Here is a 19,341-nt window from a genome sequence, read left to right on the forward strand (position 1 = left end):
CCTCTAACAAAGGCAGTTGTATGGCTCAATGCTTATGATTTGGCTTCTTACTCTAGTTATAAATATAATAAGTGATGAAGCAGAGTGCTTTTGCCATTTTATTAGATTCTTAGTTATAGCAGACTGGACCTTGCCTCCACTCTCGTCTTCTGTTACTGCATAAGTTCCATCAATCCCTATTAACTGCTTCTTGTGTTTTTCTGAAATGGATGTCATCAAAAAGATTAAGACAAGTGAATACTATTTAACTACCACCATGATAAAAAGAAAACGTAGGGCATACTTTGAAGTAATTTTGAGTACTCCCCTATCTGACTTGCATAGAAGTTGGCTGCTTTGATCACTTCCAGATTTTAGTGTTGGCTAGAAGATTGCTTTTTTCTGAGGCACTAGAATATATTCAAAGAAGAAACAGGGAAGTGGCCTTATCACTTTAAAACCAACTTGACCTCTTATTTGCCAGATGTACTATAAATTACATAGTTATTGGAACCTTGTATCTACAGTGTTCTCTTTACAACAGTGGAAACTGGATTTAAAATTGATGAGCTCTGTGTGTTATACACAACTGATGAATCATTTAACACTACATTGGAAACTAATGATGGTACTATATGCTGGCTAATTGAATTTAAATAAAAGTAAGTTAATAAAATAAAATTTGCCAATCAGTTCATCAGTTTATCCTTAGTTATTACCACTTATGAATAAGACTAGGTTTTTTATTTTGTTTTTTTTTTTTCAGTTAAACTTTGTTAGGTCATTTGAGAAATAATAGATCGAGAGCTTCATGTACAAAATTGACTTGGCATATAACTCATTAAAATTTTATCTCTTAGAAATTAAGATCTTAGAAGTTTTGCTATGATGTGATCTGAAGTTTTCTTTGTTACTTACTCAGACCAAAATACATATTTCAGTGACATTTTTCTAAGCATTCTTGTTATTGGTCCTTCTATAGCAAATACATATATAAAATGTCTAATCAAATTCTGAATTATCTTAGGTAGGAATTCTGTTTCATTTAACTCATTGTGTGGCCAGACTCTCAAACTGTGGTCTTGAGTCAGTTTGCTGTATGCGGTTTAGAAAACTAACAGAACCTGATTTTTAGCATTCTGAATTTCAAATTATCAAATGCTGTAAAAGTTTTATTACCTGGCCGTGTTAATAATCTTTTATATTTATGTGATGTGCCACCATTTACATCATATAATGTACTTTTATTAAAAGCTCTTTGAAGGCAGAGTTAGGGTGTAGCTAATCTTTGTACTCCCTGTAGCACTTTGCACATGGCAGATATCAAGTCTTTATTTTTTAAATGGAATTTGATCTGTAAAACAACTCTGTGAGGGAGGTTATGGCAGATAACACTGTTCCCATTATGTGGGTGAGAAAACAAGCTCAGAGAGACTGAATTGTCTTCAGTCCCATAGATGTAAATAGTAGAATCAAGAACAGACCCTAGGTCTTCTAATTCCTAGGATTCAATGCTCTAGCACAATTTATTCTCTCTGCTAAACTCAGTGTTTATAAATCATAGCAAGACTTCTAAGGAAAGGAAATTGTGTTTATAGTTAATTAACATTAACCAAGAGTTGTCCTATTTATAGGCTTTTTATCTTTTTATTTAATGATCCTTCTTTTAATAGTTAATAGCCTGATTTAATATGGGCACTGAATAAGGTAAATGTGATATTTTCTGTGGTTTGGGGTAGGATATTGCATTTCAAAATATTTTTAATGTACCCCTTCACTGATGGTCTTCACATTTTTGGAAAATTTGGCTCTTTATTTTAACATTCAGTGGTGAACGAATACGTATTGGCTCTTTCTCTTTAAATAACTTGTAAGTAGTAATTCACAGAAGAAAGCGTCTTGATGAATTATGAAAAAAATCAGAATGTGGCTTCATAGAATGATTTTTAAAGAAGGCAAATAAAAAGTACAGTTGGTAATGACCATTGTGTACTTTTATTTTAATTTCTCTATTTAGTCACCTGTGATCTTTGTATTTTTGTCTAATGAGGCCTTTAAAGTTAACTCTGCCTCTTTGAGGCAGTCTGAACATATCAAGAAATTTGTACCTTGGGTTTTTACTAAAGGAAGACAGAGGCCAAGATAAATGTAAGCACTTATCCAAAATTATCCCTTTGTGAAGGGAATGGAAGGCAATCAGGGAAATGGTACTGTCTTGCCAGCTTTAATGCTTGTGATACTAACTTTTGAAAAGCCACAGTAGCAATGTTAACATGATATCTTCAGTAGAGTTTTCCCTTTTTTGGATTAATGAAAACTAGCAGCTTATTTCCTGTAATAAGCTCTATTTGAAAATGTTTGGCTCTCTATACTTCTGTATGATTCTGTTTGCATACTGATTACGCTGTAGGTATGAGAAATGCTGGCAAAGAGGATTATTGTTTAACTTGTGCTATAATGTGAACCACTTCTAACTCATAATCTTATTTTGTACTGTGTGATGTCTGATTCTGCTAACATCGATCTTTGGGCTTTGGTGAACTCTGATCTTCCCAGGTTTTCAAGGTTAGACTCTTCACTAGTCAATTCTTTTTTTTTTTTTTTATGTTTTGTATGTATGATAAGAGAAATGCACTTTTTTTTTGCTGTAACTCAGAAGTCATTGAAGAGGGCTGTTATCCTCAAATACTACCTGCTTTGGTATTTAACATATTGGTGAAGGTAATGTGACTTGTTTATAATCAAGTTTGAAATGACACTAGGTCTTCGTAGTTTGAATTATTTATAATCAGTAATCCATATATGAAGACATGGTGAATTTTAAATGGTTATATTATCTTTAAGACTACATTAAGATTTTTAGATAGGCATCTGGTATATTTTTAACCTTTGCATATTGATTTTTGTTGCATGACGTTGCTCCTGATACGTGTTTATGTGGCTCTTTTAAAAAATGGAAGAGGGTTACTATTGAGTACTATTAAAAATAAAACATATATGTCCCTTATATAATTAGCAAATCATTAAATTTGAGGGACTCCAGAATGGCAGGTCTGAATTAATAACATGTAAATTATCCAGTATTTTCTTTTAATTGCAGAAAGAGCAATGACCATAATATGCCTAGTTGTTTTTTGTTTTTTTCAAATATTCTGATAACTTTTCAGACTGGGGAAGAGGATCATAAAAGATTTCCTTTTTTCCCGATCTTAATCCTACTTCCTCATTGTTAAGCTGCTTAACAGGTAGTTTATATTTTTTTCCCAGAAAGACAGTTTACTACCTGATTTTGAGTCCAAATTATACATTATCGATGAAACTAATAATCTTGCTTAGAAAACCCTATCTGAGGGTGTGAACCCAGCAGTTGCTCTTCTTTATTTTAGTGCAAAGTACTCCAATCCTTTATGATTGGAAAGGGAATTTCTAAGTGTTTCTGCATGGTTGCTGGCCTTGGGTGACTATATAATTTAAACTGTTCAAAGATAAAACAATTGTTGTATTGTTGTGGACCTGCTTCCTCTTTCTCATGTGCCAGATGAATAGTGTTATATTATGAAATCACATAGAAATAGCTGAAAGTTTTAAAATGGGCTCATATTTTAAAGATATGTTCTTACTTTCAGTTTTACTAGTAATGAAGGTAATGGTAGGAATAATAATTTGTAAAAACCTCTTACATAATTCTTACTGTGTACCTGGCACCATTTTAAATAATTTATACATACTATCTTATTTAATCCTTGGCTCAAACTGATGAAGTAGATACTACTCTTATTTCCATTTTATTTTTTTAAGATTTTATTTATTTATTTGATACAGAGAGAGAGAGAAAGAGAGCGAGAGAGGGAACACAAGTAGGGGGAGTGGGAGAGAGAGAAGAAGGCTTCCCGTGGAGCAAGGAGCCTGATGTGGGGCTATATCCCAGGACCCTGGGATCATGACCTGAACCGAAGCAGATGCATGTCTAATGACTGAGCCACCCAGGCACCCCTCTTATTTCCATTTTAAAGAGGAGGAAATTGAGGCCAAAGAGATTAATAAACTTCCTAAGGTCTAACAACTAATAACTATAGAAGCTGGGATTCCAACCCAACATTCCAGCTCCAGAGTCCAGCATTCTTAATCCATATGCAATGCTGCCTTGTTAGCATGTAGTCATTGATTCAAGTCTTAAGAGTATTAGATGGGAACTAAAGTCTGAATTTTATCTCAGATCAGAAAAATGACCCTCTGTCCATGGGTAAACAAACTCAAGTATTCTGAATTCATTTGCCTATGATATTTCCTTCAAAAGTAATCACTACATACCTTCCTTTTTTGTTGAAACCAATAAAAAGCCAAGATTACCAAAGAAGAAAATTTGTAAGTGCTAAGTGTTGCTTGTTCATCGTTTAGTGCTTCATACTTAGTTACTTTTCTTTTTTTTTTAAGATTTATTTATTTGACAGATAGAGATTACAAGTAGGCAGAGAGGAAGGCAGAGAGAGAGAGAGAGGAGGAAGCAGGCTCCCCGCTAAGCAGAGAGCCCGATGTGGGGCTTGATCCCAGGACCCTGGGAGCATGACCTGAACTGAAGGCAGAGGCTTTAACCCACTGAGCCACCCAGGCACCCCCTTCATATGTAGTTTCTTAAGGCAGAAGTAACTGGTCTTAGCTTCAGCCACTGCTTAACAAGCAAGTAATAGCTATTTCCTACCTAGCAACAAAAGATATGGCCACAGATAAGATCTTTTTGGTTGTTTAATGGACCTGATATCTTTATTTAGAATGAAAAGTTAAAACATAGTATAAGGAAAAGAGCTTAGCAAAACCCCATTTTTAATAATTTCATTTATTCACAAGACATATGCAGAATTTTTCTTCAGAAATATTTAAAATGCAAAGAATATGAAAACATGTTTAAAATAAATTCAAAAGTACTATATTGAATTAATAAATTTCTGACACTAAAATGTGACCATATATTAGTAAAAATGTCACTAAAATGAAATTAAACAGCTTGCTTAAGTAACTGTCTTAATCGCATAGTAATAAATGCTGAATGAAACTACTTACAAATACTACTTACAAAATAACTACTTATAAGTAAAGCAATCTACTGTTAATCACAGTGTGACAAATGACTTGAATCCCTGATTGCCCTACAGTAGTGATTCTTAAAGTGTGATCTGGAACCAGCAGCTTTAGTTACAGAGCACTTATTAGAATGCACTTTTGTGGGACCCTCCCCAGCCTTTCTGAATCCAGAATTCCTGGGTGAGCCCAAGAGTCTGTTTTAACAAACTCTCCGGGGGATTTTGGTATATGCTTCAGTTTGAGAACAGTGCCCTATGTATGGTGTTTGTTTCTTTTCACGTAACTGAAACCCTTTAGGGATCACAAAAGCAGTCTTTATTTTAATGTCCCGAGTTCTGTCTTTAAATATGAACTTACTCAATTTAATGTATAATAAAATGTAAGCTAAAAGGGACTACAGACCAGTGTTGATAACAAAAAGAACCTATTGCAATTTATATTAGAGAGTCAGAATAGGTCTCTATGTTTTGATATACTCTGGATTTTATCCTGTAAACTAATAGGATTTAGATGACTGATATTTTAGAAGCCAGGGTTTTTATACTACTCTTATGCTATACTGAAATATGACCATTTGTTGTGCACTGTCAAGGTCTACCAGGTCCAGAAGGTCCCCGGGGTCTCCCTGGAAATGGAGGTATTAAAGGAGAAAGAGGAAACCCAGGCCAACCTGGGCAACCTGGTTTGCCTGGTTTGAAAGGAGATCAAGGACCACCAGGACTCCAGGTAGGAAATGGGAGTAGAAATTTTATGAGAAAGGGGTGTGGGCATTTTCATTCAAAATGAGAATGCTAAGCTACATTATTTTTATTAGTATTTTCTGGTCAAGGCTCTATGCATGCCTCCTAGTGAATTACAAAAGAAGAGAAAGGCAAGTTTTCTATCTTCTTTCAACTAAAGGGACTTAGCTGCTTTATAGTTAAAGGGTTTCTCAGAAAATATTTTACCTGGAGTCATTGATATGTATGTTATTTTGGTTTGAGAAACCTTCATTTCAGTGAAAGCAGATTCATAAAAGAAGATGCATATATCAGAACATTATATGTGGATGAGATCATAGGGAAGTAATTATAGTTGAATGGGGATGTTTTAAACTTTGAAATTAGATAGAGTTAGGGTCAAATTTCAGCTCCCCTGCACACTTCTGCTTTTGTGTCTATGAGGACCATAGACAGTTTAGGTTTCTGTCCTCACCTGTAAAAACGGAATAACATATCACCACATTTGTATTCATGTACTTTCCACATTGGTTTGAGTGACCCAGAGTGTCCCATGCTTCTTTATGGATCATTAACACTTCTTGTATTCATTCAGGAAGATTGTTGTTAGATATTGCAACCAACACAACCTGGGCTCAATCTTTTAACTCTGATGACTGCTTTAGAGCAGAAAAAAAGAAAAAAAAACACCTAAAACAGTAGTCCTTAAAGCTTTCCAACAGCTAACTTTTTTTCCTCATGTCATCATTATAGACACATACTCTTAAAATTTGAGTCTTCTCTTTATTCATTCTCTATTTACTCCCTCCTCATTTATTTCCCAGGTGCTTCCAGTTCATATGTCTCTATGCCTGATTCAAGACTACTGCCTGATAGCAATATTTTGTAAAACTAGTATTAATCAAGTTCTATTCATTTTCTTTTGTGCAAGTTAGTTCTTATATTTGCACCATTTCTATTTTTTAATGGAAATAATATTAAACATAGAAAAATTCCAAGAATGGTTAAAAAAAAAAGCCAAAAACCTTTCATGTATCATTTACCCAGATGGTCTAGTTGTTAATGTTTTGCCCCATATGTTATGTGTGTGTATATAATTATATATATATATATATTTATATATATAATATATATGAAACATTTGAGAATAAGCTGTAACTATTATGCCTTTTTAGCACTAAATACTTCACTGCATGAGATTTCCTAAAATTAAAGATATTATTTTATATAATAACACAACAGTTATCAACTTCAGGAAACTGAACATTAATATAAACTTCTATTTCTACTTTACATATTCTAATTGTATTGGTTAACCTAGTAATTGTCCTTGATAGCATTTTTTCCTCCAGTGTAGACCAAATTATGCATTGCATTTAACTGTCATATTTATGCTCTTTATGCTCCCTCAGTCTGAATCAGTTGCTAAGCAATTTTTTTAAATTCATAATCTTGACATAGTTGAAGAAATGTAGCCCCTTCCCATTTTTATTTTATTTTTATTTTTTTAAGATTTATTATTTATTTGGTGGAGGAGGGGCAAAGGGAGAGAGAGAATCCCAAGAAGACTCTGTGTTGAGTATGGAGCCTGACATGGGATTCATCTCACAACCCTGACATCATGATCTGAGCCAAAATCAAGAGTTGGGTGCTTAACAGACTGAGCCACGTGGGGGCCCCCTACCATTTTTTAAGGCAGAATCTTCCTTCTTTTGTCTGCTATTTCTTCATTCTAATTATGCATCCCCACACTATATGAGTGATGTTGTGTCCTCCATCAGATATTTAGGCCTACAGTGTTCATCTGCCCCTCATTGTTGATCTTAATTTTGATCATTCCAACAAGTTGTTACCTGGTTTCTCCACTGCATGGTTACTATTCTTCCCCCTTGTAACTAATAAGCAAAGCTATGGAAAGGCACACTAAGATCATGCAAATATACTACTCATCAAAATTTCCCCATATATTTAATATCTATTTATGATTTTTGCCTCAACCAATCAATATAATAGTTGAATATAGTGAATTGTGGCAAATGATGATTTTCTAACTCTCGCACTACGTCCACATTTGCCAGTTAGCCCTTTGGTAAGCAAAGCCTCCCTTCTCTTCTGTGTATTATCTATTTATTATTAGTATGGACTCATAGATTCTCTTTTTTAAATGATTTATAATTTTTTTAAACTGTCATCTATTCTGATGTTCTAATTATCATGGATTTGGAAACTTCTTCAAGCTGGATCCTGTCTTTCTAACATGTCCTCCTTTTTTTAGCCATTTCTTACATGTTGGAATATGTTCCGGGTTTGCTGCTTTTTCAGTCCTGCTGATAAAAATTTCATTGTCCCACATTTATTCTTCCTTTAGGTACATTCTAGACTTATTCTCAACTCTTCTTTTTCCCATAGTTTTCCTGGCCCTCAAACCCAATTAATTAATAGGCCCTGCTATATTTTTTGCTAAGTCTCGCAGACTTTATCATTTCTATACATGTGATTCTCACCCAAGCATTTATAACTTTAGTGCTACACTTAAAAAAGTGCTTTTGTTCATGATAATAAAATAATAGCTGCCATTTATTATGTACACACTAAATGCCAATCAGTTTTCTAAGTACTTTATATGAGCTATCTCATTTAATCTCACACAAAAAAAACCATGATGTAGATACTATTGTTTTCTTAATGTTAGAGGTGAGAAAACTATATATCAAAGATAAATAATCAACTCAAGGTCACACAAGCTAGTAAGGGGCAAAATTGGGGTTTGAATCCTAGAAGTTTGACCCTAGAGCAAGTGCTATCAGTGAATATGAATACTGTATAACCTCACTCCCTCCCCCTTCAGTTCTTTTCTAAAATTAATGATTTTATTTATTCAGGGTAATCCTGGCCGACCAGGTCTCAATGGAATGAAAGGAGATCCTGGTCTCCCTGGTGTTCCAGGATTTCCAGGTATTTGAAGGGATGTTTTTATATTAAGCTCCTTTGGGATAAGATACCCATTTTCTGATTTGACTGGGAAAATGCTATGGCCCTGTTGCTTTGCAGTGCCATTGTATGTACCTTCTTTTCAGGCATGAAGGGACCCAGTGGAGTACCTGGTTCAACTGGCCCTGAGGGGGATCCAGGACTTGTAGGCCCCCCAGGTAAGAATTACTCCAGGAGCTAGTTATACCTGATTCTTAAACACGTTGAAGAACTTGAAAGTTTGCATTCTGTCTTTGAACTAAACTTTTAGAGTCTCAATCCCCAACAACTGAGAGCAAGTAGGCAAAATTCTCCATTTACTGGTCTCTCAACCTCTCTGTTTTATTAAGGAAATACTGAGACCAGTTCTTTTAAGTTTAAGATGGATGCAGGACTAACAAGAATGCCTCATTAAGATTTTTTTATACTAACTTTCCAATATTCGGTTGAACAGATTATAAAAGCAAGCCATTTTTAATATGAAAATAGTTCTTTTGCTGGAGACTTACAAAAGTTTCCTATAAACTGAAATAGGACATCTGCTAAATTCCCTTACTAGTTCAGTGGGACACTTGACAAGCACAACAAGCAAGAACTACAAATGATGTTAGAATCAGAATGGACTTATCAGGAAATAGAATTATCTTCCCCTGACATCAGTGTTCACAGATTTGTAATGGATTAGACTTTCTAGTAGCCAAGTCATGCTTCAAGGCTTGAAAGTAGGGACAATAAGCCTAATTTTTCCACTGACTCAAAGGAAATTATTTTTTTAGTCTTTTGGGTAAGATGATGGCTTTCCTAAACAGATTTCTGTTGGACATGGCAACATTTCAACAAATGCTACTTCTTTCTTTTGCGCCAGTTTTTATTCTGATCTTAGGACACTTCTGACCTTTCTTTTTCCTACCTTCCAATTTGTATATTTTGCCTCTTAGGTCCCCCTGGATTACCTGGTCCTTCAGGACAGAGTATTATAATCAAAGGAGATGTTGGTCCACCGGGGATCCCAGGCCAGCCTGGATTAAAAGGTCTGCCTGGACTACCAGGACCTCAAGGCTTACCAGGTACCTTTACAGATCATCCTTCTAAGCCTTGTCTATTTGGGAGCATTTCACTAGTTCTCCTTTTACTTGTCATGGTTTGTCTCTGAGAAGAGGAGTCTCAACAACTAATAGAATGCCAGACCATCACAGATCCTATTTCCTTTTTTCTTTAAAGTGTTGATTTCTCATGTCCTAATTTCCTTTAAGCCCAGTCTAATCTCTTCTAGCCAGGTCCGCTGGCTATTCTAATTTAATGATTAGGTTAATGTTATTAAAAACTTTGTAATGGAATTAATACGCATTTAAGATCTGGTACTTTCTCTATCCCAACCACCAGAAGGATAGGAAGCTAATTTGATCAGCCATCAGCTCCCCACTATGAGGCCTTGTGATTTTCAGACTAACTCCTGTCTAGTTGGCCATTTGACTCTATGCTTGCAGCCAATTTTGATTATATAAGAAAGCTAGAAACTAAGTTCAGTCTTTCTCACTTATTAAGGTTGTTAGTCTTTCCATAAACTAAGTGTACCAGGCAGTAACAACCTTACCTATGGTGGGACAGATAACAAAAATTGGGACTTGCACTCCTATTTTGTTCTGAGGCCAAGAGAACACAAGCGCCATATTATGGTAATCTCTGCAGAGACAAATCTATTATTTAAAACTGAAGCTAAATACTTGTCTGCTTCTTTTGTCCCAGGATTGAGATATTCCTTTGGGTATCTGGATTAAAGATAAGACTAGACTCTGAATTTAGTGACGCTAAACAATTACAGCCTTAGGTTTCCTAGATCTGTCTGGTTATAGAATTATTATACCCATATTTGAAGATCCTATTTTTTTTCCCTGTAGGTCCAATTGGCCCTCCAGGAGATCCGGGACGCAATGGACTCCCTGGCTTTGATGGTGCAGGAGGGCGCAAAGGAGATCCAGGTCTGCCAGGCCAGCCAGGTGAGACAAGTAAAACACTGCTGTTGATAGTAGTCTCATCTGAGAGACCTCTAGACGTCCACTTGGAGCTGTGAGAGTTTTTTCTTAGGAGAGTATAGCTAGCTGGTGAATCTGTTGCTGGGGGAAAATAGGACAGCAAATACAAGGAAAATTGCCAGTATTAGAAAAGCACAGAAAGCTCGTTTTTGTTTATGTGTTTAGAATACTGAGAAACAGTTTTTCCTCAAAATGAGGTTTTTCTACCTATTCACTATACTTACCCGTTCTGATAATTTTCAGTATGTTGATTTAAATCCCATGACCATCTTGAAACTATTGCGAATCTTTCTACATTTTAAAATATGACAACAGAGTGTAATTTCCCCCCATAAAATTCAGTAATATAGTTGTAAGGTTTATAAAGTTTTAAGTGCTCCCCACAGGGCTTTGAGAGTCAGAGTGGCATCTTATACTGAGATGACAAATTGATTTTCAGGTTTTTAGTTTATTCATTAGTGGGTTCTCCTGATAATATTGAATCTGGTATCCACTAGATTTCCAGTATGTTCTAAAGCTACTTCCAAAGAGAATTTGAATCACCTTGCAATAAAAAATAACAGAGGAGCTTAATAGACATTTTCCAAAGAAGACATACAGATGGCAATAGACATATGAAAAGATGCCCAGCATCACTAATGATCAGGGAAATACAAATCAAAACAACAATGGGATATCCCCTTATATACATCAGTATGGCTAGAATCAAAAAGAAATGTGTTGGTAAGAAAGTGGAGAAAAAGGAACACACACACACACACACACACACACACACACACACACACACACACAGAGGAATATTACTTAGCCATAAAAAAGAATGAGATCTTGTCATTTACAACAACATAGATGGATGTAGAGGGTATAATGCTAAGTGAAATAATCAGAGAGAGAAAGATAAGTACCATATGAGTTTACTCATATGTGGAATTTAAGAAACAAATAAAGGAAAAAAGAGACAAATAAAAAAACAGACTCTTAAATACAGAGAACAAACTGGTGGGTGCCAGAGGGGGAGGTATGGCAGGGGTGAGTGAAATAGATAAAGGGAATTAAGAGTACTCATTTATCATGATGAACACTGAGTAATGTATAGGATTGTTGAATCACTGTATCATATACCTGAAACGAATATAATACTGTTTGTTAACTACTTCAATAAATAAAATAAAAGTTAAAAATTTAAAAACACACTGAAGTAAGATTGCTAGCAGAAATAAAAGATCATAACACGTGTTATTAGATTTTTAACACGTGTTAGCAACTCTAGACAATATAAATATAACTTTAAAAATATAAACATAAAGAATTTTTATTGGCAAAAAGAAAGAATATTTATTGGCAAAAAATATCAATGGCAACAAGGCAGACTAGTAATACCTATGGCCTTCCTGGAACTGATACCCTGCCATTTCATTAACTATATATCAGGGAAGAAACAAGTTAGTGTCATCTTCATCACATATGAGCTTTGCTGTGAAGTTTCCCCAAAGTGAAAATACATATACACAGTGGCAAAAGGCCTGTGTATAAAGATAGTTTTAAAATAGGCTCAAATCAAGGACTAAACAGAGAAACGGAACCAGTAAATTGAAAATAGATATTTTGAAAAGGCTGCTTTAGTAGTGCCCTGCCTATTCTCTAAACAAAAAGGTATGCCTGAGAATAATTCCCCAGACAGATTCAAAGAAAAATGTTTTTCAGCACTGAAACTGGCAGACTGATGGCAACCACACCCTTCCTTTCTTGATGAACAAAACAGCAGACTGAAATTTCATCATGGGCTTTGTATTCCTTTAATAGAGCAAGAGACTAGATAACACACAGACTTCCCAAATAAGCATCTTTTCTTCCCATCTAATGTTCCATCACCCAGTACTCATTATATAGTGCCTAATGTTGACAACCAATTCCATTAGGAAAAATATGTATATTTAAATCTCTTTGAGGGCAGGAACCATATTTTATTTATCTCTAAATCTGTGATATCTGACAATATCTTAATAGGCACTCTATAAATATTGACTAAATTAACAAATCAAATGAGATCACAATGTTTTGTCAGTAGCCATAAAAATAGGATCAGGGCTCACTTAAATTTTGTATACTGACGATTCCATGGAAATAGGTACCCGTGGTTTGGATGGTCCCCCTGGACCAGATGGTATGCAAGGTCCCCCAGGTCCTCCAGGAACTTCTTCTATCGCCCATGGATTCCTCATCACACGTCACAGCCAGACAACAGATGCACCACAATGCCCACATGGAACTGTCCAGATTTATGAAGGCTTTTCTCTCCTGTATGTTCAAGGAAATAAAAGAGCTCACGGTCAAGACTTGGGTGAGATAACTGGCATCTTATTTTTTTATTATGTGTTTCATTTTGTTTTGAAAATCCTGTTGGGTTCTGGAGTAGCATTAGACAAGTATATGTCCCAGTTTTGGGGGGTTTCCAAATTGCAGACCATGTCAAGGGCAGCCAAATATATTCACTGTAAGTTTTAAATAAATAATACATTACTCTAAAAGCATTAGTTAGCTAGTGTGAGGTACAATTCTTGGCCTGAAACAGCACATTTTGGGGAAGGCCACATGTACTCTTTTGTTAGCTTAGTTATTAAGGAAATAGATTCCCTGGGCTCTCTATGGTAGGTACAATAGTTGCTTGAGTGGGCAGTGTTTTTTCATAGGAGATAGTTTTTTCTTCTCTGACACTGGTCTTTATCAAGTTGAAAGGTACATTCTGAAGAGAATCTTGATTTCTAAATTGAAGAAATTGGGGTCATTTCTTAATTATGCTAGTTTATATTTCCTAAAATAAGTGTCATAGCTTTATAAAATATTATCAGAGTAGATTAAAACTACGTAAAGCACCATCTTTCTGTATAAAATGTACTTCATTTAATGTGTTCCTGTGTGTCATCTCTATACTGTGGTGGGCAGATTTGTTGATGGGATGAAACTGGACTGGATGACTCTCAAGACATCCTCCAATTCTCAACATTTCCTTTTCTGGAATTTTTGACTTTGGATTTCAAAGCCCCATTGACCTGTGGCTGCCCATTTTAGGGGTCATTATCCCCTTTGTCTCCATAAAAATAATTGAGAAGATAGTTTGGGCTCCCAGTTTCTGGGGTCTCCATAGTAAGAGACCTCCTGGGTCTCTTTAGCTAGGCTATTTTGTGAAAACACTTCAGCAACAGAGATGTCCAGAGGTCTTCTCTGCTCACTCTATTCTCCAGTCATGTGACCACACCTGCCAGGGAGTGCTACCCCACTGGAGTACACATCTCCACCAACATGGAAGCCAAGAGTCACGGGTCATTTTATGAAACCAAATAAAGGAGGAGTTTGCCCACCAACTTTCTTCTCCCACTTCTGCTTTTCTTTGTGTCTTTTTCATCTTTCCTCTGCTATTTTTCCTTCCCACATTTACTTTCCGTAGGTGGCATCTTCTTTTTCTAATTTTATAATTGACAAATCTTCACGGTGAAAATATTATTATCATTTACGTAAAACCCTCTAGTCTTCCTCCCATAAAACTTCTCCTTTTAGACCATTCTGTCTTCACTATCAGAATCTTAACTTGTACCTATAATCAAGCTTATAAACTTCAAATCCCTGACTTAATAGGGAACCATTAGAAGTTTTTGAGCACCGTGAAATTAAAAAAAAAATTTAATTCAAAGAGAAAATGGAATCTGCTATCCAGTACCTCACTGTAACTTGTCAAAATGCATGTATTTGGTCAAACAAGGGCTGTCATACTATGCATTCAGGCTTGGAGGCTACAAACTGGCCCTGATTCATGAACAGTATAGGGCTCAGACATGGGAAGGCCATGATCGGGGGCCTAAGATCCCAGGAGTGATCCCAGGTTACAGAGTCTCTTCTATGGCTCACACAGGGATCAAATTGGAGAGAGCTTGATGGCTAAGCAAAGAATGCAGATAGCTATAGCTTTTATGTTAAAGAAACAATCACCTGATCAAATAAATACAGTCTATGTTGGATTACTGGAAGGATTATGGTGTGTAAAACAAAACCAAAGACAACTGAAAGAATGGGAGAAGATATTTTCAAATGACATAACAGATAAAGGATTAGTATCTAAAATCTATAAAGAACTTATCAAACTCAACACCCAAAGAACAAATAATCCAATTGAGAAAGGGGCAGAAGACATGAAGAGACATTTCTGCAAAGAAGACATCCAAATGGCCAACAGACACATGAAAAAGTGCTCAACAGCAGTCAGCATCAGGGAAATACAAATCAAAACCATAGTGAGATACCATCTCACACCAGTCAGAATGGCTAAAATTAACAAGTCAGGAAACGACGGGTTGGCAAGGATGCAGAGAAAGGGGAACGCTTCTGCATTGTTGATGGGAATGCAAGCTGGTGCAGCCACTCTAGAAAACAGTATGGAGGTTCCTCAGAGAGTTGAAAATAGAGCTACGCTATGACTCAGCAATGGCACTACTGGGTATTTACCCTAAAAATACAAATCTAATGATCCGAAGGGGCACATGCACCCCAATGTTTATAGCAGCAATGTCCACAATAGCCAAACTATGGAAAGAACCTAGATGTCCATCAACAGATGAATGGATAAAGAAGATGTGGTATATAAATACAATGGAATACTATGCAGCCATCAAAAGAAATGAAATCTTGTCATTTGCAACAACGTGGATGGAACTAGAGGGTATTATGCTAAGCGAGATAAGTCAATCAGAGAAAGTCAATTATCATATGATCTCTCTGATATGAGGAATTTGAGAGGCAGGGCAGGGGGTTGTGGGGAGTAAGGAAGGAAAAAAATGAAACAAGATGGGATCAGGAAGGAGACAAACCATAAGAGACTCTAAATCTCACAGAACAATCTGACGGTTCCTGGGGGATGGGGAGGTAGGGATAGGGTGGTTGGGTTATGGACATTGGGGAGGGTATGTGCTATGGTGAGTGCTGTGAAATGTGTAAGCCTGATGATTCACAGACCTGCACCCCTGGGGCAAATAATACATTATATGTTAATAAAAACAATTAAAAAAAATTCAAATGTGAAAACAGTAAAAAAAAAAAGTTGTGGTATATATAATCTATGTACCATGGAATACTATGCAGCCATCAAAAACCCCCAAATCTTGTCAAATCTTGCAACAATGTGGATGGAACTAAAGGGTATTATGCTAAGTGAAATAAGTCAGTCGGAGAAAGACAATTATCATACGATCTCACTGATATGAGGAATTTGAGAAATAGGAAAGAGGATCATAGGGGAAAGGAGGGAAAAATGAAACAAGACAAAAACTAGAGAAGGAGACAAACCATAAGAGACTCTTAATCTCAGGAAACAAACTGAGGGTTGCTGGAGTGTAGGGGGGTGGGAGGGATGGAGTGGTGGGGTGATGGACCTTGGGGAGAGTATGTGCTATGTGAGTGCTGTGAATTGTGTAAGACTGATGGATCACAGAACTGTACCTCAAAACAAATAATGCATTATATGTTAATTAAAAAAAAAACGGATGGATTTAGCACTGGTAGGTGTTGGATTCAGTTCTTACCTCCATCACTGAATGCACAGGTTTGAGTTAGTCAATACCTCTTAGCCAATTTTTTTTGTGTATAAAATATAAGAAAATATTGGTCCTATATCTTTCTTGATCATAGGTGTGAAAATCAAATTGGAGAATGGAAATCAAAGTACTTTTTATTTATAAAGTAAATTTGAAATAAAACATTCCTGCTTAATTGGAGACAGGGATGGAGATACCCTTGGTCTCAGAAAGAAAAGAAAAGGAAAAGGTACATAAAAGGAAGGCCCATAATGATGAGAAGATGGGTGTTTGGTTGCATCTATGCTTTAGGTTGCACACAATGATGCAGAATTCTGAATAGTCTCCAAATTGCATAACAAATGACATGGAGGACATTGGGAGATGGAGAGGAGAAGGAAGTTGAGGGAAATTGGAAGGGGAAGCGAACCATAAGAGACTATGGACTCTGAAAGACAACCTGAGGGTTTTGAAGGGGCGGGGGTGGGAAGTTGGGGGAACCAGGTGGTGGGTAATAGGGAGGGCACGTATTGCATGGAGCACTGGGTGTTGTGCAAAAACAATGAATACTGTTACGCTGAAAAAATAAATAAATAAATGAATAGTCTCCAAATTTTCAGAGAAAATTTTGAAGAAAAATCTCATGAATTCTCAATGCCTCTCATTTTCTAAAACTGTAAGGCTTTAATACACTAATGATTCTTCATAATTTTTTGCTCCTATACAGAACAGGTTTAGCATTCCTTTTGTTACCATCACCCTCTTTTTTTTATTAACATATAATGTATTATTTGTTTCAGGGGTACAGATCTGTGATTACACAGACCTTACACAATTCACAGCACTCACCATAGCACATACCCAGTGTCCATCACCCAACCACCCTATCCCTTCCCTCCACACCGCCCCCCCCCCCCAGCAACCTTCAGTTTGTTTCCTGAGATTAAGAGTCTCTTATGGTTTGTCTCCCTCTCTGGTTTCATCTTGTTTCATTTTCCCCTCCCTTCCCTTATGATCCTCTGTCCTGTTTCTCAAATTCCTCATATCAGTGAGATCGTATGATAATTGTCTTTCTCTGACTGACTTATTTCACTTAACATAATACCCTCTAGTTCCATCCACATTGTTGCAAGATTTGACAAGATTTGGGGGTTTTGATGGCTGCATAGTATTCCATTGTATTTATATACTAGATCTTCTTTATCCATTCATCTGTTGATGGACATCTAGGTTCTTTTCATAGTTTGGCTATTGTGGACATTGCTGCTATAAGCATTGGGGTGCATGTGCCCCTTTGAATTACTACATTTATATCTTTAGGGTAAATATCCAGTAGTGTGATTTTGGTTCATAGCATAGCTCTATTTTCAACGTTTTGAGGAAACTCCATGCTGTTTTCCAGAGTGGCTGCACCAGTAAATCCACCCATTTTCAATTATTCCAATTTGTCATTCACTCTTCACATGACCTTGAGTTAGTCACCTTTCTCTGAGCCACGTTTTTTCCTCTGAAAAAAGAATTAGGCTAAATCAATGATTTTCAACCTGGATAAGTTTTGAAAAGATTCCTAGACACATCTTAAACCTCTTATATAAAAATTCCCAATGATGATGATGACCCATTAGGTTTAAGAACTGTTGGTGTTTTATCAGTCATCTTCAGTCTGAGATAAACGTATTCCTTTGGATACATAAGGAATTTCCAAGAACTAAATAGGCATAATTTTTTTTCAGTATTTAAATTTATTTATTTTTTTCAGCGTAACAGTATTCATTGTTTTTGCACAACACCCAGGGCTCCATACAATACGTGCCCTCCATATTACCCACCACCTGTTCCCCCAACCTCCCACCCCCGACCCTTCAAAACCCTCAGGTTGTTTCTCAGAGTCCACAGTCTCTTATGGTTCGCCTCCCCTTCCAATTTTTTTTATAAACATATAATGTATGTATATCATGCTTAGTGAAATAAGTCAATCGGAGAAAGACAACTATCATATGATCTCCCTGATATGAGGACATGGAGATGCAACATGGGGGGTTAGGGGGATAGGAGAAGAATAAATGAAACAAGATGGGATTGGGAGGGAGACAAACCATAAATGACTCTTAATCTCACAAAACAAACTGGGGGTTGCTGGGGGGAGGTGGGGTTGGGAGAGGGGGAGGGGGTTATGGACATTGGGGAGGGTATGTGCTATGGTGAATGCTGTGAAGTGTGTAAACCTGGCGATTCACAGACCTGTACCCCTGGGGATAAATAGGCATAATTTTAAAGGAATCAGTTTCAAATCCTCAACTTTCATACGGACTTTCTCCTGAAGTTGAACTGCCTGTGTATATGCTTTGGATAATCCTGTTTCCCACATCCCCTTTCACTATCACCCATCTCCCTCTTTATGAAAGAATCATACTATTGTGTATTGCTGTGAAGTGTGAAAACCTCTGGGGACAAATTCAAAGGGACAACTCAAAATAATGGTTTCATTAAAGTCTCCATTAACTGAGGCTCTATAATTCCCTCTAATCCATCTCATTAGAAAATACGTTCTCAACAAGTTTGCTTTTTGTGTTTAGTAATTATCAAAATTCATAATATCTGTATTTTTTATAAATTCCCAATATAATGATGACAATTTTAAAAATATTTAACATGTAAAGTCTTATGATCATAGAAAGTTTTTTAAAGTTATTATAGATTGGTTTTTCAGAGAAATATGATAGGATAATCTAGAAAAAAAACTTTAAAAACACACTAGGAAAAACTGTGTGAGAACAGTGGAATTGACATTAATTTCCAGATGCAAAAGGAGCATTGAATGACTTCCACTTGTTAAAGATGAGTTTATGTACCTTAAAAACTGTTTATTGTTAGGTTTCAAATCATTATGTTGGATATACTTAAGAGAGAGAGAAAGTTTGTTTTTAATTATAATATATTCACAAAACACTAGACATGATAGCTGTTAACATTTGAAATGTAGTTTGCAAAGTCCCAGGC

General features: G+C 36.1%; 1 protein-coding gene across 2 annotated transcripts in view; it reads left to right on the forward strand.

Moving 5' to 3' along the window:
• The window catches only part of COL4A5 (collagen type IV alpha 5 chain), a 250,423-nt gene that overhangs the window by 225,114 nt on the left and 5,968 nt on the right, over nt 1–19,341 (forward strand). The window contains exons 43-49 of one of the 2 annotated variants that reach the window (XM_045995411.1): nt 2,536–2,544; nt 5,651–5,784; nt 8,660–8,732; nt 8,855–8,926; nt 9,686–9,814; nt 10,646–10,744; nt 12,909–13,121. In XM_045995411.1, coding sequence (XP_045851367.1) covers nt 2,536–2,544; nt 5,651–5,784; nt 8,660–8,732; nt 8,855–8,926; nt 9,686–9,814; nt 10,646–10,744; nt 12,909–13,121 — 729 coding nt within the window. The remainder of the gene's footprint in view (nt 1–2,535; nt 2,545–5,650; nt 5,785–8,659; nt 8,733–8,854; nt 8,927–9,685; nt 9,815–10,645; nt 10,745–12,908; nt 13,122–19,341) is intronic. The other variant, XM_045995412.1, reaches the window with a different exon arrangement.

Source organism: Meles meles, chromosome X, assembly GCF_922984935.1.
Source record: "Meles meles chromosome X, mMelMel3.1 paternal haplotype, whole genome shotgun sequence".
NCBI lineage: Eukaryota > Metazoa > Chordata > Mammalia > Carnivora > Mustelidae > Meles > Meles meles.